This window comes from Lagopus leucura, unplaced genomic scaffold (assembly GCF_019238085.1).
Source record: "Lagopus leucura isolate 7727_CA_CO unplaced genomic scaffold, USGS_WTPT01 Super-Scaffold_100001, whole genome shotgun sequence".
Classification (NCBI taxonomy): domain Eukaryota; kingdom Metazoa; phylum Chordata; class Aves; order Galliformes; family Phasianidae; genus Lagopus; species Lagopus leucura.
Genome location: NW_024962262.1, coordinates 2,107,460 through 2,124,160, shown reverse-complemented (window position 1 = coordinate 2,124,160; position 16,701 = coordinate 2,107,460). Strand labels below are relative to the sequence as shown.

At 39.9% G+C, this 16,701-nt stretch overlaps 1 protein-coding gene across 2 annotated transcripts in view; it reads left to right on the top strand.

The window, feature by feature from the left end:
* The window catches only part of CRYL1 (crystallin lambda 1), a 54,628-nt gene that overhangs the window by 24,092 nt on the left and 13,835 nt on the right, over positions 1 to 16,701 (top strand). For both annotated transcript variants that reach the window (XM_042867091.1, XM_042867093.1), the window contains exons 4-6: positions 2,001 to 2,162; positions 5,597 to 5,791; positions 15,191 to 15,296. In XM_042867091.1, coding sequence (XP_042723025.1) covers positions 2,001 to 2,162; positions 5,597 to 5,791; positions 15,191 to 15,296 — 463 coding nt within the window. The remainder of the gene's footprint in view (positions 1 to 2,000; positions 2,163 to 5,596; positions 5,792 to 15,190; positions 15,297 to 16,701) is intronic.

Below are 16,701 nucleotides of genomic sequence, written 5' to 3'. Positions count from 1 at the left end.
TGTGGTCAAGCAGCTGTTGTTTGCTGAACAAATAGTTAATACCTGTTGTCTTTAAGTCGTTAATACAGCATAATTATTCCAGGAGGTGGGTTTTAAAAATTAACAGCTGTCATATTCTGATCAGGCTGTTAAAGGTGTCTGATACAGTAAAAGTCAAGTTAGTAGCAGCCTTGTTCAGGTGCTCAAGCCTCAGAATAAAGGTGTACTGTTTGCTGCACATGAGAAGTGACATCCTGCCTACAAAAAGGGCACAGAAATATTCAGTGTCACTTAAAATGCATTCAGGTGTGTGCTAACCTTCTTAGCACTGATTCTTTGAGGGAGACTGAGGTGGCTTTAAAACCGTATCTTATCTTTGTTTGATCTTCTTTTTCTCAGGGTAAGCAGGATGGCTTCAGACCTCTCTGGGCTCAAAAACTGACAGTGAGTGAGGTTCCTGTTTAATAGATTGTTTAGAGCATTATTTTCCCTCTGTTCTTAAGGGAATTTGTTTCTCTGAGAAAATAATTGCATGCTTGATGAGGATAGAAACCTCTTTGCAGTGGTCCAACAACGTGAATACAATTGTGATGCTATATGAGAAACTTCAAGCAAATGGCCCATTCAGAAACCTTGCGTAATCATGGCAGGTTTGAGTTTCCAGCAGATTTGAGTTTGCCTTTTTGATTATCATCTGATGTGAGAGGAGGCTTAGAGTTTCAAGTTCTCAATAAGCCTATTCAGTGTGACCCTTTTATTAGCCTGAACAGTATCTGCAGAATTCTCTTCATCTTTGGCTTTACTAAAAGAAACTATTTAAACTTAACTAACAAGCCAGGATCCTGGAATTAGGAGCAGAATATCACTTTGTTTTGATAATGCCATCTATTACTTTGGTCTCTATCTGGAGTTCTTAAATGACCCTGTTTATCTTTTCAACATCATGGAACTTTTAGTACTGTCCCTTACAGCTTGCTTATATCCTAATAAGGCTTAAAATTACTTTTAACCCTTTTATATCTGGCCTGATGGAAACTCTGGCTCTGGGCGATCCTGTCTGGTTCAGCATAACAGGAAGGATGGGATGAAAGGCTGATACATGGGGAAAAAAAGTAGGTATTGTCTGTGTGTTTTAAGGGGAAAGCTGAAGTCGTGGAAGTTTGGAATTCTGTTTGGATTTTTTTGAAACACTTTCAGGGGGTAAAAAAAACAAACAAAGAATCCAAGCAGGCTGTCCTTGTCCTGGTCAGTCGGAAGTATTTCCTGTTGATTCCAGGATTCTCTGTTTTCCCACACCTTCATTGCTCCCAGATTTCTGCATGTTCTCCTTCAAGCAGCTCCTGGGGATAACTTTTAACATTCTAGAGATTGAATCTGACTATTGACTCATACCTGTGAAATTTCATACTGCCATTCTGCAGAGCTAGACGTGTTCATTAGCTTTGTGAGAAGTTTTGATAGTATGCATTCTTTTTCAGAAATCTTTCTCTGGGCTGAAATAGGTTGAATAACTTTTTGAGTATGGCAGGTATTTTAGTGCAGACTCTTAGAGTTAGTATTCTTTGCCATGGTTGTGGGAACTGCAGGTTCATCTACTTTTGAGCTACATATGTTCATTTTCATCTTGTCTGGAAAAGAATACTGGCTTACCTCATTTGGTGTTCTCTTAAAAACAATCAAAAACAGTGATGAAACACAGGCCTTATTCCTCTCTACTGTGTTACATCTGTGCATCAATAGAAGTCTATACTGTATGCAAACCAGAACAATCTGTTTTATGTTCAGTCTGCAGTGATGTGTGGTCATCTCCCTTCTGCTGTAGAGAACCTCCTGGACTTTCCCTTTGTTTGTATGCAGGAAGATATTTTTGTGTTGTGGCTTACTGGTGTATCCATGCTTAATTAAAACTGGCAGTTTCTATGGAGTTCTTGTATTTTTAGTTGCATCACTGAAGCCTGAAATGCATGGATAAGTGCTATTAATAGAAGTCTACTAATACTGTTTCTATGTTCTTATTTCAGGAATGTGTTCCTGAGAACCTGGAACTGAAAAAGAAGATTTTCAGTCAGTTGGATCTCATTGTTGATGACAGTGTTATCTTGAGCAGCTCAACCTCATGTCTCTTACCCAGCAAATTGTTCACTGGCCTTAAACATGTTAAGCAGTGTATTGTGTCGCATCCTGTAAGTATGATGGAGTGTACTGTTCTTATAATGGTATTAGAAGTATTTAATTTAGCGGCATCTCAAGTTATTTCTTGCAGACTGAGAGAGGCTAGAGGATATTTTGTGTACATGGCCTGAATTTTCAGTAATGCTTTAGTTTCATCATTCTGTGAGCAACAGCGTATATTAAATCAACAATATGCATGTATGTTTTGTACCACTAGCTCAAGATACCTGCCATTTCAATTCTTGCACTGATATTGTTGTGCTATTCCAGCTACTGGGTCTCCGAATACAGGAAGTATGTTTTGTTTTGTTGACCAACCCATAAAATTCCCTGTGCTCTTTTCACAGTGCTGCTTTACTATGAGATCTCTATAACAACCTAATGCTGCAGAGTCAAAACGCTTGAGCTGTTCCTTTCTGACACCCTTCCACCACTGCCTTTTTGCCTTGGGGTGATTGATCAGAAGGATTCTGTCCAAATAATCTACTGCTTTTTTTTTTTTTTTTTTTTTTTTTTTTAAAATCCTCTTTTAATTAAAAGAAGGAAAAACAAAAAAGACAAAGATCATAGAATGGCTTTGGTTGAAAGGGACCTCAAGGGTCATAAAGTTCCAACCCTCCTGCCACAGGCAGGGCTGCCAGCTGCTAGATCAAGTACTAGATCAGATTGCTCAGGGCCCCATTCAACCTGGCACCACCCAACTACTTCCATGGACAGGGCATCCACAACCCTTCTGGGTAACCAGTTACAGCACCTCAGCAATCTCTCAGTAAAGAGCTTCCCTTTGAAACCTAATCTAAATCACCTTTCCTTTAGTTTAAAACCGTTCCCCCTTGTCCTATCACTACCTACCCATGTAAAAAGTTTATTTCCCTCAAGTTTATAAACTCGCTTTAAATACTGGAAGGCTGCGATGATATGTCCCTGCAGCCTTCTCTTTTTCAGGTTGAACAAGGCCAGTTCCTTCAGCCTATCTTCATAGGAGAGGTGCTCTAGTCCTTGGATCATCCTCATGGCCCTCCTCTGGACCCTCTCCAAAAGCTCCACATCCTTCCTGTGTTGGGGGCCCCAGACTTGGATGCAGTACTCCAGCTGGGACTTCATTAAAACAGAGGGGGACAATTGCCTCCCTTGCACTACTGGTCACCCAGGATGCCATTGGCCTTCCACGCTGCAAGCACATGCTCTGGCTTATGTTAAGTTTTTCATCAACCAGAACCTCTAAGTCCTTAGCAGGGCTGCTCTCAAAGAGTTACTCTCCCAGTCTGTTTACATGTATGGGATTACCTAGACCCAAGTGCAAAACCTTGCACTTTGCTTTGTTGAACCTCATTAGATTCACAGGGGCCTACTTTCAGAGTTTATCAAGGTCCCTCAGGACGGCTTCTTTACCTTCTATTCTGTCAACTGCACCACTTAGCTTGGTGTCATCAGCAAACTTGCTGGGGATGTGCTTGATTCCATCATCTATGTCATTGATAAAGATGTTAGAGAGTACTGGTTCCGAGACAGATCCCTGGGGGACACCTCTGGTGACTGGCCCCTATCTGGACATGGAACTGTTGACAACAACCCTCTGGCTGCGACCATCCAACCAATTCCTTATCCGCTGAATTAGCCCACCCTTCAAACCTACATCTATCCAATTTGGAGATAAGGATTGGTGGGGGACCATATCAAAGGCCTTGCAGAAGTACAGATAGATGACAAAAGTTGCCTTTCCATTGTCTACCAATGCCATCACTCCATCATGTAAGGCCACCAGATTTGTCAGGCATGACTTTCCCTACGTGACTGCTTCTATCTGGAATTGTTTTTCTGTTCTATTTTGATCTTATTAACAGTCATTAAAATTCATTTGTTTTTTGTTTAGACTGTGTAGTTATGTCACTTCTCTTGTCTAATTCTGTGTGTTTACTTTACCATATCCCTTCTTAGCTTTCATTTTGTTAAGCTTTGTAAGGTAAACTCTTCTGCTCCCTTAAGAATGGCTTCACATTCCACATTTCCTTTCTAATTTTTAGGAATTTTTTTCCTCTGTCCCCATAAATTTAATCTGTCTTACCACTTCTGGTTTTTACCAGCATCTACTATCTATTCTTACAAAAACTGTCCTTCTCAGTTTCCTCAGCATGGTTGTTAACACACCCATGCACTCGCTATGCCAAGCCCGTGAAATAGAATATTTCAATAAGATCTCTGTCAAAAGTAATCTTGGAAGAGATTTGTATTGGCCTCAGCCTGGCTTAAGAGTTAACCTGTCTTCCTTCTGAAGAAACACTGCAATGTACCTAAGAGTTAGAAAAGCCTTCAGAGAGCTTATTGGTGCTTGTAGTGCTTCAGGCCATGCTGAATTGCCTGGCACCTCTATGTCTGTAATGGCATCTGTCACACCATGGAGATTTGTGGTGGCACTGCCGAAGAGAAAGAAGTATGTTACATTAGGGCAGACGTGAGCATGCAGCAGGTCATGTGCTGGTCAGACTCTAAAAGAAACTTGTAAATACTGAAAAGAGGGGAGAAAACCAACAACGCAGAGGAAGGGTTGCTTACATGTTGCTGTGATTAAGTCTTGTATTTACATTTGCATAAGCAGAGTTGAGAGCAGTTGTCCATAAAGGAGCATGGTGAAATAATCAGTGCTTAAGTGCCATCCTTTAAATGTGAATGTTACTTCTGCACGTCACTTAATCATTAGTTACATCTGTCTGTTACTTGGAAATGAGTACAAGAGCTGTATTTAAGGCTTTAAGATGGCTGTGTAAGGACTGCTGCTTCTCGAAGGAGGCAACATTGTCTACTGCAGCAATACTGACCTGAAGAGGTCAGAGGTGTTCCTAGGAGGTCTTGACCTGATGAGAAATACAATTTGGGAAGAGTTAGGGAAGGATAGTATTTGTTTTTTTGCTTTTTTTTATAGCAGGTACAGTGTTTGAAGGTAACCTGTTCTATGGCTTTTTGGAAAGTATATTTTATGTGATATCTATTGATATGGTTATATTTATGGGGCTGGGCTGGCAACAGCTTGTGTTGTATTGCACAAATGGTTTATAGGAATAGTTTTGTTATAAATTTCCTGAATATCTAAAAGGAAATACCTTGTTTCTTTAGGGAAGACAGGTGGTGGTTGTTTTACAACAAAAAACAGTCTGAATATTGGAAAAAGATCTGTTAGTTCCAGGCAGTATGAAGTCTTCTAGTGCTGTTTGGCTACTCTTGTTCTTACTGTAGCTCCATAAACTTTGCTAGATTTAATGATAGAAGATCAATTCAGTTGTATTATTTTTTTAACTGAATTGGTGAATTTGCTCAGGCTCTAAAGATCAGACTTACCTTGCTTACTGGAAAATATCCATATTATTAGATAGCTATAAAGATGCTTTATATTAACTCATTTTCTTAGTCTGTTGATTGTTGACATTCTTCTTTTGTGTTTCTTCTTCAGGTAAATCCACCTTACTTTGTGCCACTGGTTGAAATAGTTCCACATCCAGAAACAGATCCTTCTGTTACAGAGAGAACGTACGCTCTGATGAAGAAGGTTGGACAATCGCCTGTCAAATTAAACAGAGAAATTGAGGGCTTTGTTCTGAATCGACTCCAGTATGCAGTGATAAGTGAAGCCTGGAGACTTGTGGGTGTATGTATATGTTTTTTCCAATTTCTACACACGCTTTGTTGAGACAGGTGGGATTGTATATTTAAATTTCCTATCAATTTGTCTTTTTTTAACCTGTACCATATGTACACAAAAATTAAAGTTAGCACATAAATTAAGAGCAGTAAGAAGTGATGTTGGTAATAAATAACAAAGCTTGTGAAAAACAAAGTGATATGATCTTAACAACTGTCCTTTATTCCACTTTCTTTTTAGAATACGATTTTCAAGACAATCAAAAGAACAATGTTAAAAGCTCTGAAGTCAAAATGCTGAATTTCATTTTTTCTAGGTTGTCTCATTACTTCCTGTTATTTTCTGAATGTTGCTGGCTTATTTTACAGTGATTATTTTAAAATTATTTTAAATGGTCTTCTCTTTGGCCTTTAAAGAATTGCACTCAGGTTCAACAGTCATTCGATACTGGTAGGTAAAGACAGATTTCCCCTCCTTCCATTCTGACTTTTAGCTGAGTATCATCTATTTGTGTCACTTCATCTTTTCCCACGTTGCATGTTCTGTGCTACAAAGTCTGATCTTTCATCAGAAGTAGCTGAATTATGACACTGGTGGTATTTTGTTGGGAAGAGATTGAACTGGCAGAGTATGGCTGGCTTTTCTGTTGAATTGTTTCTGTTTATTTTCAAGCTGTTCAAAAGAACTGTACTCACATGTAGATAAAGATCTCAAAACTGAGGTAATACTAACATACAGCGTTTGTGGTTGTAAGTGTGACTGTATTTGCTCTTTAGTTATGGAAAGATAAGCATGCTTTATGGGCTGTTATGAGAAAAAAAGGGTGAATATTTAGTATGAACCTGTGCCTTCAGTATAAACCTTTATGGATGATTTCATGTGGGTGGTATTATGTTAAAAGTAACAGAATAGTACTTCAAGCACTAACAGGTAATGATAGTCATCTAAGTTTCTAAGTTGCTCTGTTTTTGTTTAATTTTATTGCATTTGAAGCAAATAACACATTTCAACTGTAACAAGTTTAGTTTCATTTTCATGATAAAAGTCTAGACAGAAAACAGATATCAAAGGTGTGTAGTTTCAGCTGTGTGACTTTAGGCTACGCAGCCCCTTTGGTGGAGGGAAATCACCCAGGTATCTTCCTACTGTTCCACTGCCAACGTAGTTATTTTAAGTCATGTACTTTTGGTGCTTTCTGCTTTCAAAGTGAGGAAAAACATATTTCTTGGTTTGGACTTCTAAGTCACTTTTTAGTCCTTATCATTGGAGTTAAAATGTTGTGAAAACATCAGCCTTCTACAACCTTTGAGAGGCTGCTAAAATTAAAATTTTACTCAGTGTTTTTATTTTGTTGCTGTGTAAATCCACACTGATTCTCTCTAATAGCAGAAGTTTTTACTACTTGAATTGTGGATGGAAGTTAATTTTCAAATTTTATTGGTAGTAATGGTAACAAACTCTGCTTGGCCAAAATTATCCTATTATTAACCCTTTTGCGGATAGGTAGGTAAATCTTGTGTATTAGATTTGGAAATCTAAGATATTTTGAATGCAGAACAAAGTCTTTCCTATGAGGTTGCTTATGAAACCATTGGGATTTTAATGCTAATAGTTGTATACTGCTTTTGACTGTTGTAAAAGAACAGCGAAACAAAACCATAAAGTGTAACTTCAAGCACACTTGTTCCATTACTAGCTGTAAATTGAGCAAGTATCTGTGTACCTACAGTTACTTTTCATAAACTGATCGATGTTCATATTTCTGTTTGAAGTCTTCTTAGTATTTTAATATGGTGAGTAATTGGGGAAAAATACATTGTTGATGGAGAGCTGCTATATTTGCACTGTTCTGTATAAATCCACTGATATATAGCAAGGACACAAATAGTCTGGGTATAAGTGCCATGTATGAACCAGGAGAGAAACACAGCAGTGGTTTTAATTGTTTTGAATCCACTTGAAGAGATCTTAAATCAGCTGGTTTATGCTAATAAATGTCTGTCTGTGAGGACTTGGAGGTATGAACTTGCAAGTTCTCATCTGGGTCCTCACTCAAACATTTATAGCCATAGGAGGGAGAGCAGTCTCACACACACGTGCTTGCACAGATATACTTTCGTAACAGTCCTCTTCTTTCCTTTTTGTATTTTAGTCAGCTGATCCTGCTTATCCCAGGAACTAGTTGAAACTTTTGGTAGAGTATTTATACGCTATTAAAAGGGTATTGGTGATAGATATGCAGGTACAGCTGTGCTAATAGCATTAATCTGGAAATCTTTATCAAGAATATACTGAACAGCTTGCAGGGTATGTTTTTGTTCCTGACTGTAGCTTGGTACTGACAGCTAGCCTCTTTCCTTCAGCAGTGTTGTGATGAGATGTGTGAGGGAGGCATGAGGCAGGAGTCACACGACAGGAGAAAGACTCTGATACAAAGCTACAATTGTGTTGCCTAGTGAGGCACATTTGAACACAGAGCTGCACAGAAAGCAAGCGCTGCAACCCCAAAGCCTTTACTGCTTACTCTGAATTCAAGCATTAAGTGTAACTGCTTGCTGGATTGTGCATTGGATTCATCAAATTCTGCCACGTAGGCCTAAGAATAGAAAAGGCTGTTAGCACAGCCAGAAATCTGAGGGAGCCCTATCAGCAGTTTGGGATCAGGCTCAGTCTCTGCATGGTGATCAAATTGCACAAGGGCATGGATGCTGGAGCAGAGAGCGCAGCATAATTTAGAGCAAGGTTTCTCGCTACAAGAAAGACATTGAGACCCTGGAGTGTGTTCAGAGAAGGGCAGTGAAGGAGTGGAGGGTCTGGTTGTCCTCCAAGACAAGGCTTCTGGGGAGCGGCTGAGGGAACTGGGATTGTTCAGTCTGGAGAAGAGGAGGCTCAGGGGAGACCTTATTGCTCCCTACAGCTGCCTGAAGGGAGAGTGTGGTGAGGTGGGAGTTGGTCTCTTTTTGCATGTAATTAGTGATGGGACTAGAGGCGGTGGCATCGATTTGCACCAGGATGTTAGGAAATACTTCTCAGAGTGGTCAGGCACTGGAGTGGGCTGCCCAGAGAGGTGGTAGAGTTGCCATTCTTTGAAGTGTTCAAGAAGCATTTAGATGTTGTACTGAGGGACGGAGTTTAGTGGGAAATAATGGTGATAGGTGAACAGTTGGACTTGGATGATCTTAGAGATCTTTTCCAACCTTAGTGATCCTGTGAAATTAGCAATGAGAAACTTGGATATTAGAATTCGGGTGCTTGGATATTAGAATGCTGAAGGTGTTGAGATCCCCAAGAGCATGCATGGGCTGGGATTTTGAACCTGGGCCCAAATCAAGTGCTGTGAATGCAGGACTTGGCAAAGGGTGGGAATGGCAAGTAAAGTAAAAGAATGAAGATAGATTTGGAGGCATAAAAAGGGTACAGTTGAATGCTGAGAACTGTGGCCAAGCAGGTGGTTTGAAAAGTGGTTTTAATACAGAAGTTTAACTTTCTAAGAACTTGGTAACAAAGGCCAGAGATTCATTTATAGGCCTATAAGTAGGAATGCTCTCCTTTGAAGCAAGAGTGCTGCAATGAGATGTTTCATTTTGGATCTCAGTTGGTCTTCTGTATGAAAAGAAGTCTTACTGAACACTGTTTTGACTCCCAAGTTAGAAACGCTTGACCAGTGCCAGTGTATGTGGCAGAAACTTTTGGTGTTGATTGTTTGTCTTATGCTCCCCATTTATTCACTGAAAATGCAGATACAGGGCAGATTCCAGTTGCCTGTTTCCATGTCTATTTAAGGTCTCGTGTCTGAGAACTTTCTGGAGGACACAGGACTATCTAGTATGTACGAAACTGAAGTTCTTGAAAGTTGTTTACTTGTATTTTTGATTCTTTAGTTGCGCAGCTTGTTTTAATGACACTAAGAGACATGGTATGATGACCATGAAGAACCTTATTGCTCTAATCTTCCTAGTTTTCTCAATTCTAAATTTTGATATTACAAGGTTGGAGCTAGGAAAATAGCCTGTAACCAATAGCAGAAGAGTATCTCAGATCGCTTCCTCTTTTTTATTCCCTGTTATCATTTATTTACTTTCTCACACTTCTTTTGGCAGTGACCACTGGTATATCTGATCGTGTTTGTAATTTGTGAGAGCAAATTTCTATTTGCTTGGAAAGCATCCAGTGCACTACTGACGCTATTATTTTTGTACCTTTAAGAGTAGCTTGGGATTATGTTTCAGAAGTTTTAACTAAATAGTTGGACTTTTCTTTGTTCTGAAGATAGCTTTGGTTGACTTGGTTCAGAAAGTAACAACTATGCAGTTTCAGCAACACATTAGACTGGAAGTCACAAACCTGAATATAATGATCTGGGAATGCCCTTTTACTGTGAATTGCTGATTGGAAGCTTTGCATGGTAAAATATTTTTCTGAGCATCAGATGAAATTTTTAAGGGGATGATGAAAGACAGCAGGAAAAACAGTGAGGAGAACATGGCAATTCTTCATCCCTGATCTCATTTAGGAGTTCCAGCTGCTTCTAAGAACCTGCTAAAATCAGTTTGCAAGATGAATCATGTAATACATGTCTTAGGATTATTTGTTTTTCTCTGTATAAGCTTTTGGTACTGTTTTCATAGAATCATAGAATCACCAAGGTTGGAAAAGACCTAAAAGATCATCCAGCCCAACCGTTCACCTATTCCCAATAGCTCCCACTAAACCATGTCCCTAAGCACAACATCCAGCCTTTCCTTGAACACCCCCAGGGTCGGTGATTCCACCACCTCCCTGGGCAGTCCATTCCAGTGCCTGACCACCCTTTCTGAAAAGTAATACTTCCTCATGTCCAGCCTGAATCTCCCCTGCCGTAGCTTGAAGCCATTCCCCCTGGTCCTATCACTAATGACACGAGAGAAGAGGCCGACCCCCAGCTCACTACAACCTCCCTTCAGGAAGTTATAGAGAGCAATAAGGTCTCCCCTGAGCCTCCTCTTCTCCAGGCTGAACATTCCCAGCTCCTTCAGCCTCTCCTCATATGGCCTGTGTTCCAGATCCCTCACCAGCTTTGTTGCCCTCCTTTGAACACGTTCCAGGGCCTCAATATCTTTCTTGCAGTGAGGGGCCCAAAACTGGACACAGTACTCGAGGTGCAGCCTCACTAGTGCTGAATATAGGGGAACACCTTTCTACAAAAATGGTGTTGGTTTTTGTTTTTATTGTTTTGTTTTTTTTTTTTAAGTGATAATAGTGGAGACTGTAGACCGTGAGAACTGGCAACACTGCTATTTAAGATTTTTCTCATTAATCTATTGGGAAATAGGCAGTCATAGCTTGGCTGTGTGTCTATTCTGTTCATTTTCACAGTCACACACAGAATCACAGAATGGCCTGGGTTGGAAGGGACCTCAAGGATCATGAATCACCAACCCCCCTCTCCCCCCTCCCCTCCCAGCCACAGGCAGGGCCACCAATGCCTGCATTTAGTACTAGACCAGGATGCCCACAGCCCCATCCAACCTGGCCTTGAACACCTCCAGGGACGGGGCATCCAAATCCATTTTCACAGCAAGAATGTGCATTGGCTTCAGTGCCTAACTTAAGGACCTCTTCCTTCTCAGGTGACTAGCTTGGAAGTCCTTAAATTCTGGCAAGAATTTAATTTTCTAAATTTCACAGTTCCAAATTAGTTACTATTAATTGGATTAATTATTCAGAATACCTTTACAAAAAAATCGTATATAAGGTGGGGGTTTAAAGACATAGCTGTGGTGTTCCATAAAAAGGAGATATCGTAAAAGGAAGTTCCAAGGCCCAGGGAGAAAAACAGTGTTGATCCTAAAGAGGTTCTTACAGGGTAAAGTGTGTGAGAGTGTTGTGGAAGAATATAGGGCCAATAAAGTGAGATGTGAATGGTGCAGGATGACAGATTCCTCAGACATGATGAAATAGAAGGAGAGACCTGGTAGAGAGATCTAGGAGAAAAGTCATATGCTTTGAATGACCAGATCTGATCAGGGTTTGGATCAAAGGGGCTTACTTGACTGAAGTGATAGGGAAGAAAGGGGTGTAACAAATGCTTCTGAGAGAGAGCAAATGTAATAGTAGCAAGCAGAGAAAAAGGACAGGATCTTAGGAAATTCAGAAGATAAAATGACAGATCTGGAGATGGAATTTGTGGTCAGCAGAGTCCAGGATAACTCACCATGCATGTTGCAGTTACCTGGACAACGTAGTGAATTGGTAGCAGTAGAAAAAATATTTTTTTTGTCCGTGTCATGTTTTATATTATTACATGCCAAGTCAGTGACAGAAGTTGAGATGCAGGTGTGACTCACAGATGTTAAAGGCTGTTGATTAAAACCAAGCAGGTTGGTCAGGGCCTAAAAGTGAGGTGGAGACCACAGAACCACCACAGACTTCTGGGAAGGAGAACTGGGCCCCTGCCTCATGAGGAGCACCAGCGAAATACTGCAGGATAATACTGTAGCATCACAACTGGGTAAAATCTCCAGGGATGTAGGATTGTGGAATATAAGTAGAGTCATAAGCAGCCTGAGGGATCCTGATACAGTCTGGATCCTGATGTTTGACTGGCCATTGGACTTGCTGAGGATTTTGTTAGTTCTGTTTTAAATTAAGTTCTTTAATTCTGTAGCTGTGAAAGTCGGCTTCTGGTGAACAAGGTTTTAGTTTTAACATACATCCTCTTCTCCTTCAGCAGTGCTTAAGGGAAAGGCTTACAGGAATGGTTATGCAGAGGATGAAAAATCCCCTTAGGAGAATTGTTTCACACCTAGATTTACTGAAACAGAGTTGGAAGACTTTCTTGCTTGCTTCTTAGCATAAACACCAGTCTTTGTGGAAGACACCTTGCTGACCTTGCACCCACCCTGCTGATTCATTCCACCAACTTATGATCTGAACATAAGTGGGAGTAGTTATCCCCTAGGGGAAGACAGTCAAACTTGTTTCTCATTTATGTGTTTTTCATTTCTGAACTGAAAAAAGCAAAAGGCTTTTCTTTAAGAGAGGCTATATGGCAAAGAAAAGGTGAGCTCACTCTCACTTGTAAGAATAATATTATCAGAAGAAGGGAATAATTTTTTTCATTTGAAAAATAATTTACAGTGATTCTAAAATATTTCAAGAGTTTCACTTTGAGCCTGTTAACTTCAAAAAACAAACAAACAGAAAGCTATAAGCATAATACTAACTGCTACGGTGGTTCACTGCTTGTATGGAACTCGTGGTTAATCTTCTGTCCACAAATCCATGTCAAACAAAGAAAAAAGTCATCAAGCACAACTTCACCAGTGTAACTCATTGTTTGGATGAAGCACTCTAAGCAGAAGACTGCTTTTGTTGACTTTGGTATTCTTGTTAAGAGAAGTTGTGTTGCTATTTCAGGAGAAAGGCACTGTGCGTTTTCTGAAAGCTTTGTTTATGAAATGAACACTGGTTCTGTAACTTGAATGCTGAGGCTTGCACACAGCCATGTCTTTGCACAGACCTTATTTTCCTCTAAGTAGGTTACTATGCCTGTGCCTTACTTGTTGAAAAAAATAACGCTTCCTTATCCCTGCCATTGTGTGCCTAATTAAATTGTTGCCAGAGCCGTATGTTGCAAATACAGTGGGTTGATTGTGGTAATCATGTTATCTTTTTGTTTTCAAGATAGATTTCAAAAGTCACCTGTGACAGTGATTCAACCAGGGTTAGTTTTGTTAGGAGCAATCCCTACTAACAGATTGAGACTTGGGATTGAATTTTATAAAAGGTTCTATTTCAACTTGAGATGGTAAAACTTGATTTCTTTGGCCAGCTGGGAAAGTTAATTTGGTTCTTGGCTTACCATTTTCTTTTAAAGTAACAATAAATGATGTGGCTGACAAGCAAAGGAAGACACTGTGGATGGGATTCAACTCGTTTAAGATGAGGTTTCTACAGTGTAGATGTTGATGAGTTCCAAGCTTCTTACTCATTTTTCAGAGGTTTCTACAGTGTAGATGTTGATGAGTTCCAAGCTTCTTACTCATTTTTCAGTGGGGGAGGACAATTAGGCACTTCTGTAACACAACTCATCTGACCTATTCTAGATATATGCTTTAGGATGATGATTTCATTTCTCTCCCTAGTGATCACAAAGAGCCTAGATGTCTATCTCAGATGTCAAAGTCTGCAGCAGGTCAGGACTCTAGCTGATCACGTGTGATGCAAAGGAGAGTGTCAGATGTGGTCCTGAGTAAGGGAAAGTTAACAGAGAATGTCATATCTTGGCCAAGCAGATTGGTACAAGTACAAGTGTACTTGTGTTGTGCAGCTCCAAAAGGACCAAGAGATCCTGAGTAGGGAGAACACCTCTAGACAGGTTAGGAAGGCAAAGCAGAAACAGTTCAACAACTGTCTCACCTTAACAACCAGAAGGAAATGCTTTTGTGTCCTTGGGAATAGAGGGGGAATTCTTACATCAGATAAAGCTCAGTTTCTAGAAGTTATAATTTGTTCAGCCCTTTCCAGGAAGTGGAAAATCAACTTCATATAATAAATATTTTAAGTAGAGCTGTAAAGTAGTGAAACAGTGGCATATTTTTAGTAAGTCCTCATGTTGCTTGTCCTAACCTGATGGTGGCGTTGGCTTTCCTGTACATGACGCAGTGTGGGTGGAACAACAGCATTCAATTTTTAACTGGAGAAATTCTACATACTCTCTGTCCTGCCAGCTCTGAGAATTGAGTCTGGCAATGAACCCAAGAACCTGGGCAGGTTGAGGCTGGGCAGGTTGAATGTTCAGTGAGTTTTTTGGGAAGGAGTGGCAGCTGCTTTACTTGCGTATTTGGTCCCAGCCTTTTTTTCAGGAGGCCTCAGGGTAGTACTGGTGCTGCTCCCCCATTCTACTAATTTTGGAAAGTCCTGAACTAAGAAAACACGAAGGGAGCTGCAAGATGCAGCCAGAACTTATGTATTTGAAAGTGCAGATAGAGAACTTGGATTCTGGTATAAACTGTTCATGGTCACGTGCTGTGTTGCTCTCTGGCTCTCTAAGCAAAGGATGCATTGGCTGACATAAACAGATCAATTTAATTTTAATACATGAGTTTTTGTAAGTAGTATCAGACAAACTGGTGTGTACAGACAGTTGATATTATAAATAAAAAAAGCAGTGTATATACTTTTTTTTTTAAGTGAATTTGGGTTATGAAGTGCAGCGATCTTAATAATGTGTTTTAAAAAGTGAATTAATGTTTATTGTGAACTATGAGACAACTTGTATAACAGTTGCACTTCTCTGGCAAACACTTCTAGCCTCAATTTTTAGTACTTCCTTAAAAATTAGTTTTAAATTATATACAAGAAGCAGCCAGTTCTGCATTAAGACTCAGCATTCACAAGTTTTCCTGTTCTCCTGCTACTTAGGAAGGAGTAATATCTCCTACTGATCTAGACATTGTGATGTCTGATGGACTGGGAATGCGATATGCGTTTATTGGACCTCTGGAAACCATGCATCTTAATGCAGAAGGTAGGTAGTTTAAAATGAGACAAACGGGGGAAAGGCTTCTATTGTGTAAGTCCCTGGAAATGTTATACAACAAACTGGGTTAGGTCTGCTGCTACTATGACTTTTCTCTTCAGACTCTGATGATGAAAAAAGGAACACGTATAACATTCAAGATCAGATGGAAGGAAATGAATGCTGACTATTCTGTTGTAAGCAACTGGATGAAAACTGAATCTAATTGAAACACCACCTGTGTTCTTTATTTTTCTAAGATTTCTCCCAGTGCTTTGCCAACGTTGCTGTACGCATAGTTCAGAACTGTCTGAGTGTCAGGAAAAGAAAGTATTTAAAAAGTTTGTTTGATAGTCCAGTGTAAACAGCGACTTTCTGACTACTGTGTGATAGAAAGAAGCACATCACAGGTGGTCCTGCAGGAGAGAAGGTTGACAGAAAAATTACTTTCTTGGCCATGTAGATGAGCATACATGCTTGTATTCTCCAAAAGGCTTGTGAAACAATAGACCCTGAGTAGGGGGAGCACCTCCCAGCAGGTTAGGAAGACAGTGTGAGTGAAACTTGCTTTCTGTAGATGGCTTCCTCTTTTTTGCAGAATTTGTAGGCTAAGATCCAGTGTGAATACAGCTGGAGCTGGCTTGCTTTAGGCTGGCTAGCATGAAGTGAAACAAGTTCTGCCCACAAAATACTGTGTATACAAAGTTGATTTAGTTAAAGCAATCAGGTGGTAGACCAACATCTACCTTGCGTAATAAAAATGGGCTTTGTACGTTTCTGGAAATTGTACATATGAATCCAAGCTAAATAAAAAGTTAGCTACATAAAATGTAATCAAAATCACAGGTTTGCGATACAAGCATTTAAACAAATTGATAAAGCATGAATGATCTTTACTTCCTAACTAAATACATTTTTTGTTTTTCACTTGTGCTGTATCTTTTTCCTTTTCTCGGTGGTCCCTGACATGGTAGGACCCTGTCCCATTGCTGGATCTTTTAGGCACTGCTGCAACATATAAGGATACAATAATAAAGATAAGAAAGCAGAATCATAAAATACTAGTGTGCAATTAGAAGTGTTATTTTATGTCCCCTTGCTGATTGATTGCTTGACACAAATTTATGTCTCTTGAGGTTAACTTGCCAATTGTGAGATTAGTGTGATATTATGTGTTCTCTAGCAGAGGCTTTCAGTTGTGTTTAGTGCATTGCTAGGGAAATGTCCCTCTCCAAGTAGAGGTGTCTTCCTAAAAGCTTCTGAGGAGGGAAGCTTTTCAATCTTCTCTGTAGTGATTTCAGACTTACTGTCAGTAAAGCATACTGAACAGAACATATGCTCATTGCATGAGCCTAATCACAGCAGTCTACTTGGAGTCTTGCAGTCCAAAGTCGTCCAGTCCTTGCACCCAGCT